The sequence below is a fragment of the Bombina bombina genome, chromosome 6 (genome assembly GCF_027579735.1).
Source record: "Bombina bombina isolate aBomBom1 chromosome 6, aBomBom1.pri, whole genome shotgun sequence".
NCBI lineage: Eukaryota > Metazoa > Chordata > Amphibia > Anura > Bombinatoridae > Bombina > Bombina bombina.
The window spans coordinates 616,083,845-616,108,611 of record NC_069504.1 but is presented as its reverse complement, the minus strand read 5'-3'; the positions used below and the strand labels follow the sequence as shown (position 1 = coordinate 616,108,611).

The 24,767-nt window shown below is 38.8% G+C and overlaps 1 protein-coding gene across 1 annotated transcript in view; it reads left to right on the top strand.

Moving 5' to 3' along the window:
- The window catches only part of MCTP2 (multiple C2 and transmembrane domain containing 2), a 438,267-nt gene that overhangs the window by 341,919 nt on the left and 71,581 nt on the right, over positions 1-24,767 (top strand). The window contains exon 17 of the mRNA XM_053717625.1: positions 637-756. Coding sequence (XP_053573600.1) covers positions 637-756 — 120 coding nt within the window. The remainder of the gene's footprint in view (positions 1-636; positions 757-24,767) is intronic.

Genomic DNA, 24,767 nt, shown 5'->3' with positions numbered 1-24,767 from the left:
ACACAGTGAGTCCACGGCCCTCCCTGGTTTTATAGACCGGTTTTGTTATATAATCCTCAGGCACCTCTGCACCTTGTGTTATTTCCTTTCTCTCCTTTTCCTTTGGTCGAATGATTTGGGTTTGTGGGAAGGGAATTGATACTTAACAGCTTTGCTGTGGTGCTCTTTGCCTCCTCCTGCTGGCCAGGAGTGATATTCCCAACAGTAATTGATGATCCGTGGACTCACCATGTCAAGAACGAAAGAAATTTATCAGGTAAACATAAATTTTGTTTTGCCTTTCATTTCTCTCTAAAAGCAAAACAAAAAACAGCTATATACAGGTGTGTGTGTAAATATACTGTATATGTGTGTGTATGTATATGTGTGTGTGTGTGTGTGTGTGTGTGTGTGTGTGTATATATATATATATATATATATATATATATATATATATATATATATATATATATATATATATATATATATATAAAAACATAGATCACTTTATTACTAAAGACTTAAAAAAATAATTGTTCTGTGCCTTCAAGGTTCTAAAATGAAAAATTGAAATAGATTGGAAAAACCAAAACTGCTAAGAAAATGACCACTTAAATTGTTAACATTGATTTCCCGTATTCCATTGTCTTTTTCAAGATTTTATCGAGGAATGTTTACCGAGTGAAAAAAATCACCCTGGCAATCTGGAATACCATGAGATTCATTAAGAGCTGCTTTCAGTGGGAGTCTACGAAAAGGAGTGTAATCGCATTTTTAGTAAGTTTATGTTTGTTTTAAATCCTTTTTTAAACTACAATACTGAATGCTTACCAAACGTTTGGGGTATTAGATTTAAAAAATGAATGTAAATGATAAAAATGGAGTAACTTACAAAATAAATAGTTTATAATTTCAGAGATATATGCCACTCTTCTGTATCAGTTTTTGAATCTTAAGTAAATGCAAATGTGATAATTGTTATATGGATTGTTTGTCTGGTTTTGAGAAGCAAGCATAGACCAGAAGAAATGTGCAGCCTCTTGAAAACTTTACATAAACGTATATGAAACCCACATTTTCATGATTTAGATAGAGCATTCAGTTTTAAACAATTTTCCAATTTATTTCTATTATCTAATTTGTTTCACTCCTTTGTTGTTAAGCATACCTAGGTAGGCTCAGGAGCTGGGAGATAGCAGCTGATTGGTGGCTGCACATACATGCCTCCTGCCATTGGCTTATCAATGTTTTCTTCTAGCTCCCGGTACTGCATTGCTGTTCCTTCAATAGAAGATATCACAAAAAAGAAGCAAAATTTATAATAGAAGTAAAAGTGCACCTTCTAACTGAATCATGAAAGAAAAAAATTGGGGTTTCACACCCCTTTAACCCCTTCACTACGGGGAATTTCAGAGAAAAACTTGTACTGGAGACTTTTTTGTATTTTTGCTATCAATCTGTTTAAACAGAAAGAAACCTTTGTTTTGTTTTATTTAACTATGAAAACTATATATATTTTTAAGTTGATAACCCAAGGTATTGATCTTAGGCCACAGTCAGTAACAGTACAGGATAGGCTCACTACTGTAATCTGAGGATTAACAGTTGTGTAAGAACTGTGGAGGGGACATTATCTTGGTAAGTAATGACATGTCTCCCACAGCCCATAGGCTATAAAGTACATTCATACATGTACATCATGGCAAGTTCACATCAGCATGGTATAAGTTAGACTTTCTTTCCCAAGATATGGTGAGTCCACGGAATCATCAATTACTAGTGGGAATATCACTCCTGGCCAGCAGGAGGAGGCAAAGAACATCCATAGCAAAACTGCTATATATGTCACTTCCCTTACCCATAATCCCCAGTCATTCTCTTTGCCTGTGGTACAAGGAGAAGGGGAAGTTTTGGTGTCTAATCTACAATCAAGATTTTTTTATTTTAAAAGCAGAGTAGGTTTGCTCTGATCTTTCCAAAGGGCCTAGCCTTAGTCCATGTCAGTCTCTTCAGTAGGGCAGTGGTGGCTTTTAAGCAATTGGGAACTTGTGGGGTACAATCCTCAATGCATTTTTTCAAGATATTTTGCTGCCCTATTTAGATAGCCTGAGTAAGTTTACTCAGTCTTGCTGTTTTTCCACAGGTCCATGTTAGGGAAGGCATCCTCTCAAACCAGGCGAGCTGTCCTGCTGCCAGACAGATGAATTTTAAGGTAAGTGACAATTTTTATTTTTCTATATAATAGGGAAAAATCTTGCACTTATTCAGCTGCAAGCTGCAAGCTGTTTTTAAAAGCTGCAGGGGGGTGTTTTTATTTTTTATTTCCTGAGTGTGAAGGTTATAATGGCACTCATAGTATTTCTTCTCAGAAGTTTGTGGATGAAGATTCTTCGGGGGCATCTGAGGGTGAAATCTCAGACTCGGATAGTTTAATTCCGTCTTTTGATGCTGAAGTTGTGTCTTTCAGATTTAAGCTGGAACACCTCCGCTTGTTAGTTAAGGAGGTTTTGGCTACCCTGGATGACTCTGATACTACTATTGTTGTCAACCTTAAGAAATCTAGTAAGTTGAACATGTATTTTGGTGTTCCCTCCACAATGGAGGTTTCTCTTGTTAAGTGTATCCAGTCCACGGATCATCCACTACTTGTGGGATATATTCCCTTCCCAACAGGAAGTTGCAAGAGGATCACCCACAGCAGAGCTGCTATATAGCTCCTCCCCTACATGTCATACCCAGTCATTCTCTTTCAACCCTCAACATAGATGGAGGTCGTGAGAGGACTGTGGTGTTTTATACTTAATTATTTCTTCAATCAAAAGTTTGTTATTTTTAAATGGCACCGGAGTGTGCTGTTTTTTTCTCAGGCAGTATTTGGAAGAAGAATCTGCCTGTGTTTTCTATGATCTTAGCAGAAATAACTAAGATCCACTGGCTGTTCTCACACATTCTGAGGAGTGGGGTAACTTCAGAAAGGGAATGGCGTGCGGGGTATCCTGCAACTAAGGTATGTGCAGTAAAATATTTTTCTAAGGAATGGAATTGACTAAGAAAATGCTGCTGATACCGAAGTAATGTAAGTAAAGCCTTAAATGCAGCGAAAGCGACTGGTATCAGGCTTATTAATGTATGTGCAGTAAAATAATTTTCTAGGTAATGGAATTTGACTAAGAAAATGCTGCTAATACTGAAGTAATGTAGTAAAGCCTTAAATGCAGTAGAAGTGACTGGTATCAGGCTTATCATTATACATACTCTTTAAAAAAGATGTTTTTAAAACGTTTGCTGGCATGTTTAATCGTTTTTTTTGAGGTACATTGGTGATAAAATTTATTGGGGCATATTTTTTCCACATGGCTAACTTAATTTCTGCATAGAAACAGTTAACTGAGGCTTCCCACTGATGTAATAATAAGTGGGAGGGGCCTATTTTAGCGCTTTTTTGCGCAGTAAAAATTCAGACTCAGTCTTCCTGCTTCTTCTTGCATGATCCAGGACGTCTCTAGAGAGCTCAAGGGACTTCAAAAGTCATTTTGAGGGAGTTAAATCAGTCACAGCAGACCTGTGACAGTGTGTTTGACTGTGTTTAAAAACGTTTTTTTCTCTATTGATTATCCGGTTTGGGTATTAAGGGTTAATCATCCATTTGCAAGTGGGTGCAATGCTCTGCTAATTTAATACATTTACTGTGAAATTTTGGTTGGTATAACTGATTTGGTTCATTGTTATTTCAACTTGAGACAGGTTGTGTGCTTCTTAAAGGCGCAGTAGCGTTTTTTATTTTGCTTGTAAACTGATTTTAAAGTGTTTTCCAAGCTTGCTAGTCTGTTTAAACATGTCTGACACAGATTAATCTGTTTGTTCATTATGTTTGAAGGCCAGTGTGGAGCCCCATAGAAATGTGTACTAAATGTATTGATTTCACTTTAAATAATAAAGGTCAGTCTTTATCTATAAAAGAATTATCACCAGACGACGAGGGGGAAGTTATGCCGACTAACTCTCCTCACGTGTCAGTACCTTCGCCTCCCGCTCAGGGGGCGAGTGCTAATATGGCGCCAAGTACATCAGGGACGCCTATAGCAATTACTTTACAGGACATGGCTACAATCATGAATAATACCCTGTCAGAAGTATTATCTAGATTGCCAGAATTGAGAGGCAAGCACGATAGCTCTGGGATTAGGAGAGATGCAGAGTGTGCTGGTGCTGTAAGAGCCATGTCTGATACTGCGTCACAGTTTGCAGAACATGAGGACGGAGAGCTTCATTCTGTGGGTGACGGATCTGATCCGGGGAAACCTGATTCAGAGATCTCTAATTTTAAATTTAAGCTTGAGAACCTCTGTGTATTGCTTGGGGAGGTTTTAGCTGCTCTGAATGACTAACACAGTTGCAATTCCAGAGAAATTGTGTAGGCTGGATAGATACTATGCGGTACCTGTGTGTACTGACGTTTTTCCTATACCTAAAAGGCTTACAGAAATTATTAGCAAGGAGTGGGATAGACCCGGTGTGCCATTTTCCCCACCTCCTATATTTAGGAAGATGTTTCCAATAGACGCCACTACACGGGACTTATGGCAGACGGTCCCTAAGGGGAAGGGAGCAGTTTCTACTTTAGCTAAGCGTACCACTATCCCGGTGGAGGATAGTTGTGCTTTTTCGGATCCAATGGATAAAAAATTAGAAGGTTACCTTAAGAAAATGTTTGTTCAACAAGGTTTTATCTTGCAGCCCCTTGCATGCATTGCGCCTGTCACTGCTGCTGCAGCATTCTGGTTTGAGTCTCTGGAAGAGGCCATTCACACAGCTCCATTGGATGAAATTATGGACAAGCTTAAATCACTTAAGCTAGCTAATTCATTTGTTTCTGATGCCATTGTACATTTGACTAAAATAATGGCTAAGAACTCCGGATTCGCCATCCAGGCGCGGAGAGCGCTATGGCTTAAATCCTGGTCAGCTGACGTGACATCTAAATTACTTAATATTCCTTTCAAAGGGCAGACCTTATTCGGGCCCGGCTTGAAAGAAATTATTGCTGACATTACTGGAGGTAAGGGTCATACCCTTCCTCAAGACAGGGCCAAATCAAAGGCCAAACAGTCTAATTTTCGTGCCTTTCGAAATTTCAAGGCAGGAGCAGCATCAACTTCCTCCGCTCCAAAACAGGAAGGAACTGTTGCTCGTTACAGACAGGCCTGGAAAACTAACCAGTCCTGGAACAAGGGCAAGCAGGCAAGAAAACCTACTACTGCCCCCAAGACAGCATGAAGGAACGGCCCCCTATCCGGAAACGGATCTAGTGGGGGGCAGACTTTCTCTCTTCGCCCAAGCGTGGGCAAGAGATGTCCAGGATCCCTGGGCGTTGGAGATCATATCTCAGGGATATCTTCTGGACTTCAAAGCTTCTCCTCCTCGAGGGAGATTCCATCTATCAAGGTTATCAGAAAACCAGATAAAGAAAGAGGCATTCCTACGCTGTGTACAAGACCTCCTAGTAATGGGGGTAATCCACCCGGTTCCGCGGACGGAACGAGGACAGGGATTTTACTCAAATCTGTTTGTGGTTCCCAAGAAAGAGGGAACCTTCAGACCAATCTTGGAACTAAAGATCTTAAACAAATTCCTAAGAGTTCCATCATTCAAAATGGAAACTATTTGAACCATCCTACCCATGATCCAAGAGGGTCAGTACATGACCACAGTGGACTTAAAGGATGCATACCTTCACATACCGATTCACAAAGATCATTATCGGTACCTGAGATTTGCCTTTCTAGACAGGCATTACCAGTTTGTAGCTCTTCCCTTCGGGTTGGCTACGGCCCCGAGAATCTTTACAAAGGTTCTGGGCTCACTTCTGGCGGTTCTAAGACCGCGAGGCATAGCGGTGGCTCCGTATCTAGACGACATCCTGATACAGGCGTCAAGCTTTCAAATGGCCAAGTCTCATACAGAGATAGTTCTGGCATTTCTGAGGTCTCTATCACCACTCACAAGAGTCTCCTTCCTAGGGACTCTTATAGATTCTGTAGAGATGAAAATTTACCTGACAGAGTCCAGGTTATCAAAACTTCTAAATGCTTGCCGTGTGCTTCATTCCATTCCACGCCCGTCAGTGGCTCAGTGCATGGAAGTAATCGGCTTAATGGTAGCGGCAATGGACATAGTGCCATTTGCGCGCCTGCATCTCAGACCGCTGCAATTATGCATGCTAAGTCAGTGGAATGGGGATTACTCAGATTTGTCCCCTCTACTAAATCTGGATCAGGAGACCAGAGATTCTCTTCTCTGGTGGCTTTCTCGGGTCCATCTGTCCAAGGGCATGACCTTTCGCAGGCCAGATTGGACGATTGTAACGCTCAGGGATCGTGGACCCAGGAGGAGAAACTCCTCCCAATAAATATTCTGGAGTTAAGAGCAATATTCAATGCTCTTCTAGCTTGGCCTCAGTTAGCAACACTGAGGTTCATCAGATTTCAGTTGGACAACATCACGACTGTGGCTTACATCAACCATCAAGGGGGAACCAGGAGTTCCCTAGCGATGTTAGAAGTCTCAAAGATAATTCGCTGGGCAGAGTCTCACTCTTGCCACCTGTCAGCGATCTACATCCCAGGCGTGGAGAACTGGGAGGCAGACTTTCTAAGTCGCCAGACTTTTCATCCGGGGGAGTGGGAACTTCATCCGGAGGTGTTCGCTTAACTGATTCATCGTTGGGGCAAACCAGTACTGGATCTCATGGCGTCTCGCCAGAACGCCAAGCTTCCTCATTACGGATCCAGGTCCAGGGACCCGGGAGCGGCGCTGATAGATGCTCTAGCAGCCCCTTGGGATTTCAAGATGGCTTATGTGTTTCCACTGTTTCCGCTGCTGCCTCGACTGATTGCCAAGATCAAACAGGAGAGAGCATCTGTGATTCTGATAGCGCCTGCGTGGCCACGCAGGACCTGGTATGCAGACCTAGTGGACATGTCGTCCTGTCCACCATGGTCTCTGCCCCTGAGGCAGGACCTTCTAATACAAGGTCCTTTCAACCATCCAAATCTAATTTCTCTGAGGCTGACTGCATGGAGATTGAACGCTTGATCCTATCAAAGCGTGGCTTCTCAGAGTCAGTTATTGATACCTTAATACAGGCACGGAAGCCTGTTACCAGAAAAATCTACCATAAGATATGGCGTAAATACTTATATTGGTGCGAATCCAAGAGTTACTCATGGAGTAAGGTTAGGATTCCTAGGATATTGTCCTTTCTACAAGAGGGTTTGGAAAAGGGCTTATCTGCAAGTTTGTTAAAGGGACAGATTTCTGCTCTGTCTATTCTTTTGCACAAGCGTCTGGCAGAAGTTCCAGACGTCCAGGCTTTTTGTCAGGCTTTGGCTAGGATTAAGCCTGTGTTTAAAACTGTTGCTCCCCCGTGGAGCTTAAACTTGGTTCTTAAAGTTCTCCAAGGAGTTCTGTTTGAACCCCTTCATTAGATTGATATTAAGCTTTTATCTTGGAAAGTTCTGTTTTTGATGGCTATTTCTTCGGCTCGAAGAGTCTCTGAGTTATCCGCCTTACATTGTGATTCTCCTTATCTGATTTTCCATTCAGACAAGGTAGTGCTGCGTACTAAACCTGGGTTTTTACCTAAGGTAGTTTTTAACAGGAATATCAATCAAGAGATTGTTGTTCCATCATTGTGCCCTAATCCTTCTTCAAAGAAGGAACGTCTTTTGCATAATCTGGACGTAGTCCATGCCCTGAAGTTCTAAAACCTTTAAAGCCTTTAAAAATGAGGCCTCTGTTGAACAGATTTGCAAGGCTGTGACTTGGTCTTCGCTTCACACCTTTTCAAAATTTTACAAATTTGACACTTTTGCTTCTTCGGAGGCTGTTTTTGGGAGAAAGGTTCTACAGGCAGTGGTTCCTTCCGTTTAAGTTCCTGCCTTGTCCCTCCCATCATCCGTGTACTTTAGCTTTGGTATTGGTATCCCATAAGTAATGGATGATCCGTGGACTGGATACACTTAACAAGAGAAAACATAATTTATGCTTACCTGATAAATGTATTTCTCTTGTAGTGTATCCAGTCCACGGCCCGCCCTGTCTTTTTAAGGCAGATCTAAATTTTAATTAAAAACTCCAGTCACCACTGCACCCTATGGTTTCTCCTTTCTTGTTTTGTTTCGGTCGAATGACTGGATATGACATGTAGGGGAGGAGCTATATAGCAGCTCTGCTGTGGGTGATCCTCTTGCAACTTCCTGTTGGGAAGGGAATATATCCCACAAGTAATGGATGATCCGTGGACTGGATACACTACATGAGAAATAAATTTATCAGGTAAGCATAAATTATGTTTTTTCCTGTACCAGACCGTGCTTCTGAGATTATCACCCGGGAGTGGGAGATACCTGGTATTCCTTTTTCTCCATCTCCTATTTTTAAGTAGACGTTTCCTTAGCTAATTCAGTTAAGGAGTTGAGGCAAACGGTTCCTAAGGTGGAATGTGTGATTTCCACTTTGGCTAAGAGAACCACTATTCCCATAGACGATAGTTGTTCTTTTAAGAATTTTATGGATAAGAAATTGGAGGCAGTATTAAAGAAAATGTATGTTCACCAGGGTCTTTAATGGCAGCCTGCAGTGTGTATTGCTACTGTCACCAGTGCGGTAGCTTACTGGTTTGATTCCTTGTCTGATTCTATTCAGACACATACTCTTCTTGAGGAGATCCAGGACAAGATTAAGGCTCTTAAAGGGACACTAAACCCACATTTTTTCTTTCATGATTCAGATAGAGCATGCAATTTTAAGCAACTTTCTAATTTCCTCCTATTATCAAAATTTCTTCATTCTTTTGCTATCTTTATTTAAAAAACAGGAATCTGATGCATAGGAGCCGGCTAATTTTTGGTTGAGAACCTGGGTTATGCTTGCTTATTGGTGGGAAAATGTAAGCCTCCAATAAGCAAGCGCTATCCATGGTGCTGAACATAAAATGGGCTGGCTGCTAAGATTTACATTGCTGTTTTTAAAATAAAGATAGCAGGAGAACAAAGAAAAATTGATAATAGGAGTAAATTAGAAAGTTGATTAAAATTGCATGCTCTATCTGAATCATGATCTTGTTGTCTTTTCTTCGTTCCCACAGATGGAAGGTGAATCTGGGAAAGAGTTCCTTGATTCCAGCTACAAGAGTAGTGTTCTTGGGGACCATAATAGATTCTCACTTAAAGAAGTCAGAAAGTCAAAGATCTTCGATTCTTGTCTTGTCCTTCAGTCTTCTCTTCGGCCGTCAGTGGCTCAATGTATGGAAGTAATTGGTCTGATGGTAGCCTCAATGGACATCATCCCGTTTGCTCTGTTCCATCTCAGACCTCGGCAGTTATGCATGTTAAGACAATGGAACGGGGATTATTCGGATCTGTCTCCGCAAATAGATCTGGATCAGGTGACAAGGATCTCTCTTTGGTGGTGGTTGTCTCAGGAACACCTCTTCCAGGGAACTTGCTTCCGCAGACCTTTCTGGGTGATTGTGACCATGGATACCAGCCTTCTGGGTTGGGGAGCAGTTTGGGGGTCCTTGAAGACTTGGGGTCTATGGTCCCGGGAGGAGTCAGTTCTCCCTATAAACATCTTAGATCTGAGAGCGATTTTCAATACTCTGCTGGCCTGGCCTCAGTTAGCTTAAGTCCGGTTTATCAGGTTCCAGTTGGACAAAATAACCTTGGTGGCATATGTCAACCACCAGGGGGGAACTCAGAGTCCCTTGGCCATGACAGAGGTGGCTCGAATTATCCAGTGGGTGGAGTTTTACAACTGTTGTCTTTCTGTGATCCACATCCCAGGAGTGGACAACTGGGAAGCGGATTTTCTATGCCGACAGATATTTCATCTGGAGGAGTGGGAACTCCACCCGGAGGTGTTTTCCAGTTTAATCCTCAGATGGGGGCAGCCAGAAATGCATCTCATAGCTTCACGGCAGAATGCTAAGCTCCCGCGCTACGGCTCGAGGTCAAGGGATCCACTAGCATTTTTGATAGACGCTCTGGCCGTCTCTTGGAATTTCAGTCTAGCATACCTTTTTCCTCCATTCGCTCTCCTGCCAAGAGTCATTGCTCAGATCAAGCAGGAGAGGGCATCAATGATTCTCATTGCGCCAGCATGGCCTTGCAGGATCTGGTATGCAGACCTAGTGGATATGTTGTCTCTGCCTCCGTGGAGACTACCTCTGAGGAAGGACCTTCTACTTCAGGGTCCTTTTCTTCATCCAAATCTTGTTTCTCTGAAGCTGACTGCTTGGAGATTGAATGCTTAATTTTGTCTAAGCGTGGGTTTTCTGAGCCGGTCATTGATACCATGATTCAGGCTCGTAAACCTGTGACTAGAAAGATTTACTGTAAGATATGGAGTAAATATCTGTATTGTTGTGAATTCAGGGGCTACTCTTGGAGTAGATTCAGGATTCCTAGGATTTTGTCTTTTCTCAAGGAAGGTCTGGACAAGGGTTTGTCGGCTAGTACTCTGAAGGGTCAGATTTCTGCATTGTCTATTTTATTGCATAAGCGTTTGGCGGATGCGCCAGATGTGCAGTCTTTCTGTCAGGCCCTACTCAGGATCAGGCCTGTGTTAAAACCTGTTACTCCTCCATGTAGTCTTAATCTTGTTCTTAAGGTTTTGTAGTGAGCTCCATTTGAGCCTATGCATTCCTTAGATATTAAGATGTTATCTTGGAAGGTTTTGTTTCTTGTTGCTATTTCTTCTGCTCGGAGAGTTTCAGAACTTTCGGCTTTGCCGTTTGATTCCCCTTATCTTATTTATCATGCCTAAGGCGCATTTGTTGCACAACCTAGATGTTGTGCCTGCTTTGAAGTTTTATCTTCAGGTGACCAAGGACTTTTGTCAGTCTTCTTCTTTGTTTTTCTGGGAAGTGCAAGGGTCAGAAAGCTACGGCTACTTCTTTTTCTTTTTGGCTGAGGAGTATTATTCGTTTAGCTTATGAGACTGCTGGACAACAGCCTCCTGAAAGAATCACTGCTCATTCTACGAGGGCTGTTTCTTCTTCCTGGGCATTCAAAAATGAAGCTTCTGTGGAACAGATTTGCAAGGCTGCAACCTGGTCCTCTTTGCATACTTTTTAAATTTTTTATAAATTTGATACTTTTGCTTCGGCTGAGGCTTCTTTTGGGAGAAGGTTTCTACAAGCGGTGGTGCCTTCTGTTTAAGTCTACCTGTCTTGTCCCTCCTTTATCATCTGTGTCTTCTAGCTTGGTTATTGGTTCCCACTAGTAATTGATGATTCCGTGGACTCACCATATCTTAGGAAAGAAAGCATAATTTATGCGTACCTGATAAATTTATTTCCGGATATGGTGAGTCCACGGCCTGCCCTTTATTTAACACATGTATTTTTGCTGAAACTTCAGACACCGCTACACCTTTGTTATCTTCTTTTTCCTTTGGTCAAATTACTGGGGATTATGGGTAAGGGAAGTGACATATATATTTGTGAAGCAAGTGAAGAGAGCGCCAAATAGGCTGAGGTGCGTGTGTAAAGTAATACAAATTTATTAAACACAGTGGTTATAAAACACAAATAGAAACTAAGTTCATGGATCCATGATTAACAGATTAAAATCAACATCAATAATTGCATGTAAATACAGTGTATATATTAATTATATAAAAACAACAATATGAATATAAAAGCGGCTTGGGCATATGCAATAGAAAAAAGGGGGGTTCCAATTATGATGTTGATAGTTAATTCCAATAGTATTGTACCAATAGAGAATTTGTTTAATAAAGGGTAAAAAAAATAATAATATGTTGCTGTAAAAGAGTATCCAATAGAGTGACAGGTGGTGGTGTAAAATCGATTGTGATGATGAAACTCCAAAGTCACTCCAATGTGACAATAAAAAGGTGAAAAAATGGATAGTAAAAAATCAAATTTTTGAATAAGTGATAATTTCAAAATGGAGTAAGAGTGGTGAATTTTTGCCTTCTATTTATAATGTTCTCAAAAGTGTCTAAGTGATCCTGTGAAGCAAAAAAAGAGAACAATACTGATGTGACATATATAGCAGCTTTACTGTGGTGCTCTTTGCCTCCTCCTGCTGGCCAGGAGTGATATTCCCACTAGTAATTGATGATTCCGTGGACTCACCATATCCGGAAATAAATACATTTATCAGGTAAGCATAAATTATGTTTTCACACATATTTGCTACCTCAGTTTATGGCATACCTATGTGTACATTTTTTCCTTTAGATATTTGTTATGCAAGTCTTGTCCTAGACACATTTTTTGTGTGAAATTAACCTTTATTATTGAGTATGTAGTGCTTACAGTTATGTGAACTTTAAGATGTTGCGACCCCTTTAAGAATCATTCTCCTCAGGACCAGCATTTTATCACTCCTCTTGCAGCTTACTACTCAGGAGTGCTAAGAAGGACACCTTTGCATACACTGAATATTCTATTGTTATCTTGGAAGGTTTTGTTTTTGTTAGCTATTTCCACATCTGGGAGAGTATCTGACTTGTCAGCTCTCTTGTGATCTACCATATTTGTTTTTTTTCATGAGGACAAAGCAGTTTTACTAACTTTGTCAAGTTTTCTACCTAAGGTGGTTTCTTCAAAGAATATTAATTTTGAAATTGTGGTATCCTCTTTTTGTCACAATCCAAAATCATCAAAGTAGAGATAATTACATAATCTGGATGTGTTTATGGCGTTGAAATTCTATTGACAAGATACTAAGGACTTCCGTCAGTCCTCAAGCTTGTTTTGTTTTCAGGTAAACGTAAGGATCAAAAGGCCACTTCTGTTTCCTTAGCTTCATGGTTAAAAAGTGTGACTTAAAGGGCTTACTCTAAGGCGGGCAGTCATCGTCTTTACGTCTTTACAGCCAATTCAGCTTGTTCTGTATCTTTTTATGCCTTTAAAAATGAGGCTTCAGTGGAACAAGTTTGCAAGGCTGCAACTTACATCTTTGGATACTTTCACAAAATGTTATCATTTTGATGTGTTTGCCTTAGTGGAGGCAGCTTTTGTAAGGATGTCATTTAGGCTACAATTCCTGGAAAATAGGTGCCTGCCTTTCTTTTTTTTTTTTTTTTTTTTTTTTTTTTGGTCCCACTTATTTTCGTGGACTCCACAGCTTGGGTATTCGTTCCCAACAGTAAGGAATCATGGACTCTCACCACCTTAAGAAAGAAAACCTAATGTATTCTTTCCTGATAGGTCAAAATGATTTTTCCAGTGGTCATGGCTCTTAAATAAGATACAAGGCAAAAACTTGTGAAAAACAGTTCAGTATACATTGGAATACACGTGGGGTTCTCAATAAGTGGATTATCTAGTGGTGAAACAACAAGCAATAGCATGTTTAAGCACTGTTAAAGGGATGCAATGTTCAAAAATGAAATTTCCACAAATAAGCTTAAAGGGACATGAAACCCAAATTTTTTCTTTCATGATTTAGAAAGAGCATACAATTATAAACGACTTTCTAATTTACTTCTATTATCTATTTTGCTTCATTCTCTTGATATTATTTGCTGAAAAGCATATCTAGATATGCTTAGTAGCTGCTGATTGGTTGCTGCACATATATGCCTCATGTGATTGGTTCACTGTGTACATTGCTATTTCTTCATTAAATTATATCTAAAGAATGAAGCAAATTAGGTAATAGAAGTAAATTGGAATGTTGTTTAAAATGGTATTCTCTACCTTAATCATGAAAGAAAATGTTTGGGTATAGTGTCCCTTTAAGTTTTGAATAGAAGCATTTTTTGCAATATACTTGCATTAGCAAAAACTCTTCTAGTAAAAGCTATCACTGCTTTATTGGCATACACAGATATGCTTTCAACAGCACATATGTTCATAGAATCACAGGTGGCTAGTGCAACAAACAGTCATTATTGACAAAATATTAGCAACTACTGTATCTGTGCAGGCTTTTTTGCTTATACAAGTAGGTTGCAAGAATGTTGCTATTCAAAATTGTAATGTACTCATTCACATTTTAACCTAACCATTCTCTCCCTTTAAAATGTCTCACCTATACTTAGTTTGCACCCCTGCTAACAAACATGGGATAGCAGCTTGCATTACCTAAATAACCTTTGCTAAGGTGTCCCCTCACAAATGTAGTTTTTATATACTCAATTATAATTATTCCAACAATCATTTAGAGAAAAATCTAGTTAGCTCACTTTCTGTTTTAATATATATGAGCAGCTGCAAACTGAATATCTTTGTCACTCTAGATTTTTTCACAGACTTTTTTGCATTCAAGAATAATTAGCCGTAAAGCTGTTTATATATAAAAACCTTTTATTTAATATGGACTTTAAAAAAAAAAATCCCATCTCCCATTACCTTATCCCAGAACATGTATCTGAGAGGTTACACATTCTTCCAGTCACAAGAGCTTTCCATATTACAGCTGATATGATTAAAGAAAAGCACACAGGGATTATGTTTCCAGCTAATTGAATGCTGCCTTATTCTGTGCTGTCCTAAGTTTTTTGTCATTTGTTCCTAAGCTGTCATTTTTATTAGTCTCTCTGGATGATCCATGCGCTCTCTCTTTGGGTGGTGTACGTTGTACATTGTCTGTCTGAACTTGGCAAGCTGCAGGTCCCTTTTATTGCCATATGAAGTGGGCGTTCTCTGATCAGAAGCCTGTAATTATACCCACCACAGGTGACAGTTACAAGTGTGGCTCAGTAATAATTTTTGCTGCCTGATCTGATGCTCATAAAGAGAAAGCCCTTGTTGTGGTCTTGGGAGGGTTCCTGCTGTATGTGTAGGGCTTATTGTAAGCGCCTGTCTTGCTTTTCATTCTGATGCTGAAGCACTTGTTTCTGCCGACATGATCTGAATTGTGTTGGGAGTTTATAATGCCCTCACATCTATTTTAACCTCTGTTCCTTCCACAAGAGCATATTGCTTTTGATTTTAATTTCTTTCCTATCTCACTGTTAATATTACAGCTGTTTAATACTAAAGCTGTTATAAAGGCTAATAAACCTTTATTTGGAATTACTGATTATTATAATTAACTTAAAGTTTATTTTGCCTATATTATAAACTGCCCTAGATGTTTTTCATCCTTACAGTATCTCTAGGGGAAAAAGTAAAAAGGCACAAACAAATCTCAATCATTTTAAAAATGTTGAACTGATGTGATTATAAAAATACCACCCTTATTCACAAGCAGGTTTGAGGAGGCAGAGACACACTAGGGAAGGAATTAAAGTATAAATTTATGCAGAATACTTTAAAAAAAAAAAAAATTTAGACGCTGTTGATTTCTGCATCACATCTTACTCCCGTGTGTATAATTATTATTATCATTTATTTGTATAGCGCCGCCAAATTCCGTCGCGCTAATAATAATTAAATGAGCTCCAAATACAGCGACAGGGAAGAGTCTCATTCCCAGTCTAGTCTTTCATCCAACCTAGACCAGAATCAGTCAGACTGCAGCAAGCAACTCTGGAAGTCTGTTTCTCTAGCTATTAAAAGCTTGCCTGGGTGCTCATTTTGTATGTGACTTTCCAGCGTACTTTGGGGAATATTCACTGAGACTCTGAAACTTTAGATGCATCTCCATAATATAGATTTACTATGTGCATCACAAAATTATTCTTTTAGACTAATATCAGAACTTCATAAATACATGGTTAAATTATATAGTACTGCAGTTATCTTCATTGCTATACAATCTTTCCTTGGCTTTAACTAATGTATTCTCAATCACTCAATGTATTATAGTACATCCCCTGAGACAATACTCCCACCTGACAACCAATTCATTGTCTCCCAAACACAGCAGTTAAAGGGACACTGTACCCCAAAATTTTCTTTCGTGATTCAGATTAAGCATGAAATTTTAAGCAACTTTATAATTTACTCCTATTATCAATTTTTCTTCATTCTCTTGGTATCTTTATTTGAAATGCAAGAATGTTAGTTTAGATGCCGGCCCATTTTTGGTGAACATCCTGGGTTGTCCTTGCTGATTGATAGATAAATTCATTCACCAATAAAAAGTGCTGCCCAGAGTACTGAAACAAAAACAAAAAAAGCTTAGATGCCTTCTTTTTCAAATAATGATAGCAAGAGAACGAAGAAAAATTGATAATAGGAGTAAATTAGAAAGTTGCTTAAAATTGCATGCTCTTTCTGAATTACAAAAGAAAAAAAATGGGCTCAGTGTCCCTTTAAAGGAATATTGCAATTTCAAAAAATGATTTCATGATATAGGGCATGTCATTTTATACATCTTTCTTATTTACTTTTATTATAAATTTGTCTTTGTTCTCTTGGTATCTTCTATTAAAAGGCAGGTATATAAGCTTAGAAGCTTGCCTATTTCTGGAGCTCTATATAGCAGCACTATTTCCTGCCATGTAGTGCTCCAGACACCTCCCTAGGTATCTCTTCAACACAGAATATCATAGGAATTAAAGGGACAATTTACTAAAAAAAAAATGCTCCCCTTTAATTTGTTCCCAATGATCCACTTTACCTGCTGGAGTGTATTAAATTGTTTACAAGTATTTCCATTACCCATATATAGGGAATTTAAATAGTTTATTTAGCCTGTGGTATTCCCACCCATCCTGAAAGTTTTTGGCCTTGAGGCCAAGCTGTGTTAACACAGCCAGTAGAATAAATTGCACTCCCAGTGGGGTATAGAAGAGATAAGGTAATATAATGTTAATTTTCCATTGTTCTCTCCAAGTATTGGTGATTGGTTTAGGGACAGATATAAGATAAACAAGCAGGTATATGTACACAATGTGATAAAGTAATGAGATCTAATTATACCAACAAGCTGAACCCATTTTATTAGGTTGTGGCTTCAAATCACAAAATTGGCTAATTCATATACACAAATAAGCCTTAACAAAGCAAATACATACATTTTATACTCTGCAGCTGGTAAAAAAGTCATTGGAAACACATTAAGGGAAAAACAATTTTATAGTATACTGTCCCTTTAAGCAATTTTGATAACAAAAGTCAATTGGAAACATTTTTAAAATTGTAAGCTCTGTCTGAATAACAAAAGATGATGTTTGGGTTTCATATCTCTTTAAAGGGAAATTAAACACCATGTAATTCCAAGAATTTTCTGTTATCGTTTAAGACAAACTGACATCTTGTTTGCTGCTGTTTTGTTTTTTAATAGACAAATTTCAGCCACTAAACTTATTTGGAGGAGCCTATCTCGGTTACATTCTGCAGACAAGGGAAACCATTGTCATTATGCTAGTATAAAGTCCATTATTTTGGCAGTGTTTATCTGCTAAAGCTAATTAGGGAAATAAATGTAGCAGGGTTAGCCTTGTAAAGTCTTCATTATGCATTTTCTAACTCTGAGAATTAGAAAATCCAATATTTTCTGAGATAACTTACATGAAAAGGGGCTAAATAAATTATGTTGCAAAATTGTCTTATTACATACTAAAGATATTTTATATAAAAATCTGAGGGTGTTTGTTGACCCATTAAAACATTAGCCATTGTCTCCTACTACCAATACAATTAGCATTCAGGTGCAATATTCAAATGTTACAATTAATATTTCTTCTGCTCAAACATTTGGATAGTAGAAAAAAATGTAAAGAGGAAAATTAATTATATATTTTAAATGTTGGAAAACGAAAAAAATGCATTTTAATTCATGATTCATATAGAACATACAATTTTAAACAACTTTTACATTTACTTCTGTTATCAAATTTAATTTTAATTTAATAAAATATATGGGCAGCCACCAATCAACAGCTCCTGATTCTGCCTAGGTATCCTTTTTCAACAAAGCATATCAAAAGAACAAAACAAATTAGATAATAGAAGTAAATTGGAAAGTTGCTTAAAATTGTATGTTCTATATGAATCATGAAAGAAAATGCCTTTTTTGGTTTTCCAACATTTAAAATGTCTATTATCAAGTGTTCTTTATTCTCTTGATATCCTTTGTTGAAGAGGAAGCAATGCACTACTGGGAGCTAGCTGAGCACATTGGGTGAGCCAATGACAAGAAGCAAATATGTGCTTCCTGAAGTGCATTGCTGTTCCTGAGCCTACCTAGGTATGATTTTCAACAAATTGTATAAAGAGAAGGAAGCAAATTACATAAAAGTACATTATAAAGTGGGTTAAAATTGAATGGTCTATCTGAATCATGAAAGTGTAATTTTAACTTTAATTTCCCTTTAATTTTGCCTGTATTAAATACCCATAAGTGAGTGTTTTTCATCTGAAAATATAGCATATAAGTGGAGAAAAAGTTACACGCAGGGTCATTGGCACTAACTAGATGTGTTCAGGGAACAAAATCATGTGAACCTCCTTAACTGCAGTATTGCTGTCTTTTGAGTCTTGGAAAGGGGGTTCTTTTTATAATGCAGAATTAAGGGGAAAAAGTATGTCATTTCAATATAACATATGTGCACTTTTTGTCCTCATACATATAATGTACCAATGAAAGTAAAGTTTATTTTCATTTAATCCTTTTGCATTTTCAAACATTCCTGTAGGTGGCACCAAATGCTTATAAATGGCATCAGTTCTCTTTTCTTGCGTTTGGTTTTTACTTTGATTCCTGGGTATCTTGAGATTTTTTATATTCCTTTATTTTAAAGGAACAACTGCGGAACTTGGTCTTTGACTAGACATTGTACAGTTGTATGCTTTAAAGGGACATAAAACAAGTTGGGATAGAGACAACATATAATAATATGTACTTTAATTACTTTACTTGCAAATTTATACTGCAGTGCCTCACCATTAACCTTTTCTTTTTAGTTTCTGAATTGTAAAGCTCTAACTCTCTCCACACATTTCCTTCTATGGCTGTATATATCTATATATATTGTCCTTTTGGTAGAATGCAAACGTGCATAGGGATTATCTGCTGGAGCATGCCTAGAAGTTGTGAACTCAGTTGAAATACAATACCTGTGTCAAAACACTGATAGGAGGGGTGGAGTTGGCTGCACCAGGCAGCTAAGTTATGTAATTCATTTTGTTTATTTTTTAAAATGATTTTAAAATACTTGCCAGCAATTTTTAAACATTGTTTTGTGCAAACTATTTTTAATTAATTAGCCCTTTTAGGATATGCACAGATCTCAACCTGTTTTATGTCCCTTTAAAACCAGTGATTTTTGTTAATGGGTCATGATAGCCAGACCTTAAGTCTGACATAGATCAAGTGCATTAGTAAATACTGAAGCTGTAATGTGAAAGAGAGAGAATGTAAAGCCTTTTCTTTATTATGTTTTGTAATATTTTCACTGATGAACTATATAAGGTGGGAACTACATAAAGATTGTAATTTATTTGTTTATTCAACTGCTAGTTAAATAAACTAAACATTTCTAGAATAAACTTGTAATCCCGTTGGTGTAACCCCAAATTTGTGGGGGGATGTACCTTTAAATGCTGTATGTGTGGCTCCGATTTTTGGGGAGATATAATTTATAATATCATTTGTGTATCCCCAAATTCAGAGAGTATAACAAGTGATATCCTAGGTGTATCACCAGAATGGGGAGATAAATCTCAAATATTGTTTGTATATCCCCTAAGTGGGGAAAAAATATACCTTTTAATAACGTTTGATATCTTGGGCGCCTGTGGACAGCCTCAAAATGAAAAAAAGTATATATACCTATTAATACCGTTGAAAATACCTTTTGATACAGGAATTGCGAGTATACCTATTAATACCGTTGGATTACCTATTGATACCGTGAGTACAGCTACACGTATATGTCATAGGTATATCCCCAGAATGGGGAAATAAGTCTCAAATATCATTAGTATATCCCCAAAGTGGGGAAAGATTATACCTGTTAATACCATTTGGATGTCTTAGGTGCCTCTTGGACAGCCTCCACAAGGGAGAAAAATATAAATACCTATTGATACCGGTGGGAATACCTTTTAATACCGTAAATGCTTGTGTACCTTTTAATACCTTTGGATTACCTATTAATACCGTGAATACTAATATACCTGTTAATAGGTTGTCAAGGTTTATTTCTCTAAAAGGAGAAAAGAGAAAGAGCGCATCCACGATCTAAGTGCAGTAAATATGTTTACATTTTATTGAAAGATTAAAACACATATAGATTTACACTCACAAAAGTGCCCTCAAACATATGAGGTATGTCCGTTCATTAAAAGATATACACAGAATACTGCTCCAGCACAGGTGATCCTCCTTGCTGTCTCCCTCCGTGTAAACCGATTTACAATACAATCCGGTATCACTGGGGACTTAGACTAAGTTGAAGTGCTGTGAGCTACGTTGTGTATAGAGGAAATCGTGTGAATGTGCTGTAGGAAGACAAACTATATAAGCCGGCTAATAGTTTGATTCAAGCATCAATCACATTCCCTTCTCCTCACACGTCAGATTATGGGCGTGGCCTTACGCGTTTCGCGGGCTCCTCCCGCTTCGTCAGAGGCTATAGGTCATAGCCTCTGACGAAGCGGGAGGAGCCCGCGAAAAGCGTAAGGCCACGCCTATAATCTGACGTGTGAGGAGAAGGGAATGTGATTGATGCTTGGATCAAACTATTAGCCGGAGGGAGACAGCAAGGAGGATCACCTGTGCTGGAGCAGTATTCTGTGTATATCTTTTAATGAACGGACATACCTCATATGTTTGAGGGCACTTTTGTGAGTGTAAATCTATATGTGTTTTAATCTTTCAATAAAATGTAAACATATTTACTGCACTTAGATCGTGGATGCGCTCTTTCTCTTTTCTCCTTTTAGAGAAATAAACCTTGACAACTTTTTACCTAAGCCTGGGAACAGACACCTTTGGGCAAGGAAGGAGCTGCAACCCCCCTCTACCTGATTTGGAACCAGACTATTTTTACAAGTACCATTGACTTGAACGTTTCCATACATTTGGTATCTTATCCATTTAACTGTTTGTTCATTTGTTTGCTTTTTTTTCATAAATCCTATCTGATACAACCTCAGTTGGTGCTGAGATATATACTGAGTAGTGTGGCGCTGTCTTGCTATATTGGGATACCTGTTAATACCTTTTGAACAACCCCCTGGATGTAGAGATGTCAAGCCCCAAATTGGGGAAATATAATTTAGTAATACTGAGTGTCTCAAAAGTAAGGAGATCTATCAGATAGAACAACCCCCACAGTGGAGACAATGTACCTGTTAATACCATAGAGACATGGTTACCTTTTAATACCTAAAGTACAAGTCCCAAAGTGGAGAAATATATACCTGTTAATACCGTTTAGCCATGAGTAAGCAAATGCAAGTTAAAAAAGGGGAGAGGGAGCAGGGACGCCCACAGGTAAATTGGTAATTATTTTAACTAGGTAGCTATTAAATAGTTATTAACTATTTAATAGCTATTGTACCTAGTTAAAATAAATACCAAGTTACCTGTAAAATAAATATAAACCCTAAAATAGCTACAATGTAATTATTAATTACATTGTAGCTATCTTAGGGTTTATTTTATAGGTAAGTATTTAGATTTAAATAGGAATATTTTAATTAATAATATTAATATTAGATTTATTTTAATAAGAGTTTAGTTAGGGATGTTAGAGTTAGATAGGGTTATTATACTTAATATATATATAATATAATAACGATATTAACTATATTAACCCTAATATAATTAGGGTTAATATAGTAAATATATACAGGGAGTGCAGAATTATTAGGCAAGTTGTATTTTTGAGGATTAATTTTATTATTGAACAACAACCATGTTCTCAATGAACCCAAAAAACTCATTAATATCAAAGCTGAATAGTTTTGAAAGTAGTTTTTAGTTTGTTTTTAGTTATAGCTATTTTAGGGGGATATCTGTGTGTGCAGGTGACTATTACTGTGCATAATTATTAGGCAACTTAACAAAAAACAAATATATACCCATTTCAATTATTTATTTTTACCAGTGAAACCAATATAAAATCTCAACATTCACAAATATACATTTCTGACATTCAAAAACAAAACAAAAACAAATCAGTGACCAATATAGCCACCTTTCTTTGCAAGGACACTCAAAAGCCTGCCATCCATGGATTCTGTCAGTGTTTTGATCTCTTCACCATCAACATTGCGTGCAGCAGCAACCACGGCCTCCCAGACACTGTTCAGAGAGGTGTACTGTTTTCCCTCCTTGTAAATCTCACATTTGATGATGGACCACAGGTTCTCAATGGGGTTCAGATCAGGTGAACAAGGAGGCCATGTCATTAGATTTTCTTCTTTTATACCCTTTCTTGCCAGCCACGCTGTGGAGTACTTGGACGCGTGTGATGGAGCATTGTCCTGCATGAAAATCATGTTTTTCTTGAAGGATGCAGACTTCTTCCTGTACCACTGCTTGAAGAAGGTGTCTTCCAGAAACTGGCAGTAGGACTGGGAGTTGAGCTTGACTCCATCCTCAACCCGAAAAGGCCCCACAAGCTCATCTTTGATGATACCAGCCCAAACCAGTACTCCACCTCCACCTTGCTGGCGTCTGAGTCGGACTGGAGCTCTCTGCCCTTTACCAATCCAGCCACGGGCCCATCCATCTGGCCCATCAAGACTCACTCTCATTTCATCAGTCCATAAAACCTTAGAAAAATCAGTCTTGAGATATTTCTTGGCCCAGTCTTGACGTTTCAGCTTGTGTGTCTTGTTCAGTGGTGGTCGTCTTTCAGCCTTTCTTACCTTGGCCATGTCTCTGAGTATTGCACACCTTGTGCTTTTGGGCACTCCAGTGATGTTGAAGCTCTGAAATATGGCCAAACTGGTGGCAAGTGGCATCTTGGCAGCTGCACGCTTGACTTTTCTCAGTTCATGGGCAGTTATTTTGCGCCTTGGTTTTTCCACACGCTTCTTGCGACCCTGTTGACTATTTTGAATGAAACGATTGATTGTTCGATGATCACGCTTCAGAAGCTTTGCAATTTTAAGAGTGCTGCATCCCTCTGCAAGATATCTCACTATTTTTTACTTTTCTGAGCCTGTCAAGTCCTTCTTTTGACCCATTTTGCCAAAGGAAAGGAAGTTGCCTAATAATTATGCACACCTGATATAGGGTGTTGATGTCATTAGACCACACCCCTTCTCATTACAGAGATGCACATCACCTAATATGCTTAATTGGTAGTAGGCTTTCGAGCCTATACAGCTTGGAGTAAGACAACATGCATAAAGAGGATGATGTGGTCAAAATACTAATTTGCCTAATAATTCTGCACTCCCTGTATAATATAATAACTATATTAACCCTAATATAATTAGGGTTAATATAGCTGGCGGCGGTGTAGGGGGATTAGATTAGGGGTTAATGTGTTTAATATAGGTGGCGGCGGTGTAGGGGGATTAGATTAGGGGTTAATACATTTATTATAGGTGGCGGCGGTGTAGGGGGATTGAGATTAGATGCAAAAGAGCAGTTTACTTTGTGACAAAGCCCCGCAAAAAGCCCTTTTAAGGGCTGGTAAAAGAGCAGTTTTCTTTGGGGCATGCCCCGCAAAAAGCCCTTTTAAGGGCTGGCAATAGAGCAGTTTACTTTGGGGTAATGCCACGCAAAAAGCCCTTTTCAGGGCTATTTGTAGGGTTAGACTTAGGTTTAGTGGTAGGGATAGTTTAGTATTTTAGGGGTTAAATAATTTAATATAGCTGGCGGCGGGGTAGGGGGATTAAATTAGGGGTTAATTGATTTAATATAGCTGACGGCGGGGTAGGGGGATTAAATTAGGGGTTAATTAATATAAAGGTTAAATTAAATAAAGGTAGATGGCGGCGGGGTAGGGGCTCACTTTAGGGGGGTAGGTAAGGTAGATGGCGGCGGTGTAAGGGGCTCACTTTAGTGGGTAGGTAAGGTAGATGGTGGCGGTGTAAGGGGCTCACTTTAGGGGGTAGTTTAATATAGTTGGCGACGGTGTAGGGGGATCACATTAGGGAGTAGTTAATGTAGGTGGCGGCGGGGTCCGGGAGCGGCGGTTTAGGGGTTAAATATTTTATTAGGGATTGCGGCGGGGGATCGCGGTTGACAGGTAGATAGACATTGTGCATGCGTTAGGTGTTAGGTTTTATTTAGCAGATCGCGGTTGACAGGTAGATAGACGTTGCGCATGCGTTAGGTGTTAGGTATATTTTGTAGCTAGTTTAGGGAGTTACGGGGCTCCAATACACAGCATAAGGCTTACTATGGCTGCTTTTTGTAGCGAGGTGAAAATGGAGTAGGATTTCTCCATTTTCGCCACGTAAGTCCTTACGCTGTATATTGGATACCAAACTGCGCTGGTTTGGTATACCTGCCTATGGCCCAAAAAACTACGGGCGACGGCAGAAATATACGAGCGTAACTTCTAGGTTACGCCGTATATAGGATACCAAACCAGCGCAAAATTTAGCGTCACCGGCATTTGCGGGCGACGCTGCATATCGGATCAGGCCCTCTGTTTCTTTATTTACATAGGGCGTGTTTGAAAACGCATGCGCTAATTTGATTCTCCTCGGGAGCGCGCTTCACTAATATGTAAGATAGCAGGAGGCAATGCTCTGTAAGAAAAGGACTCCGAAAGTCAAGGATGGGAGGAGTTCCAGTTGAAGACGTAGCTGTTATTATATAAATTATAATATCAAAAGATGATTATTTAAAAAAAAAAAACATAGCAGTTTACATTGCAAACATATAGAGAATTAGTACTGAGGAGTAGACAGCTTATTATTGACATTCACTTTAAAGTGG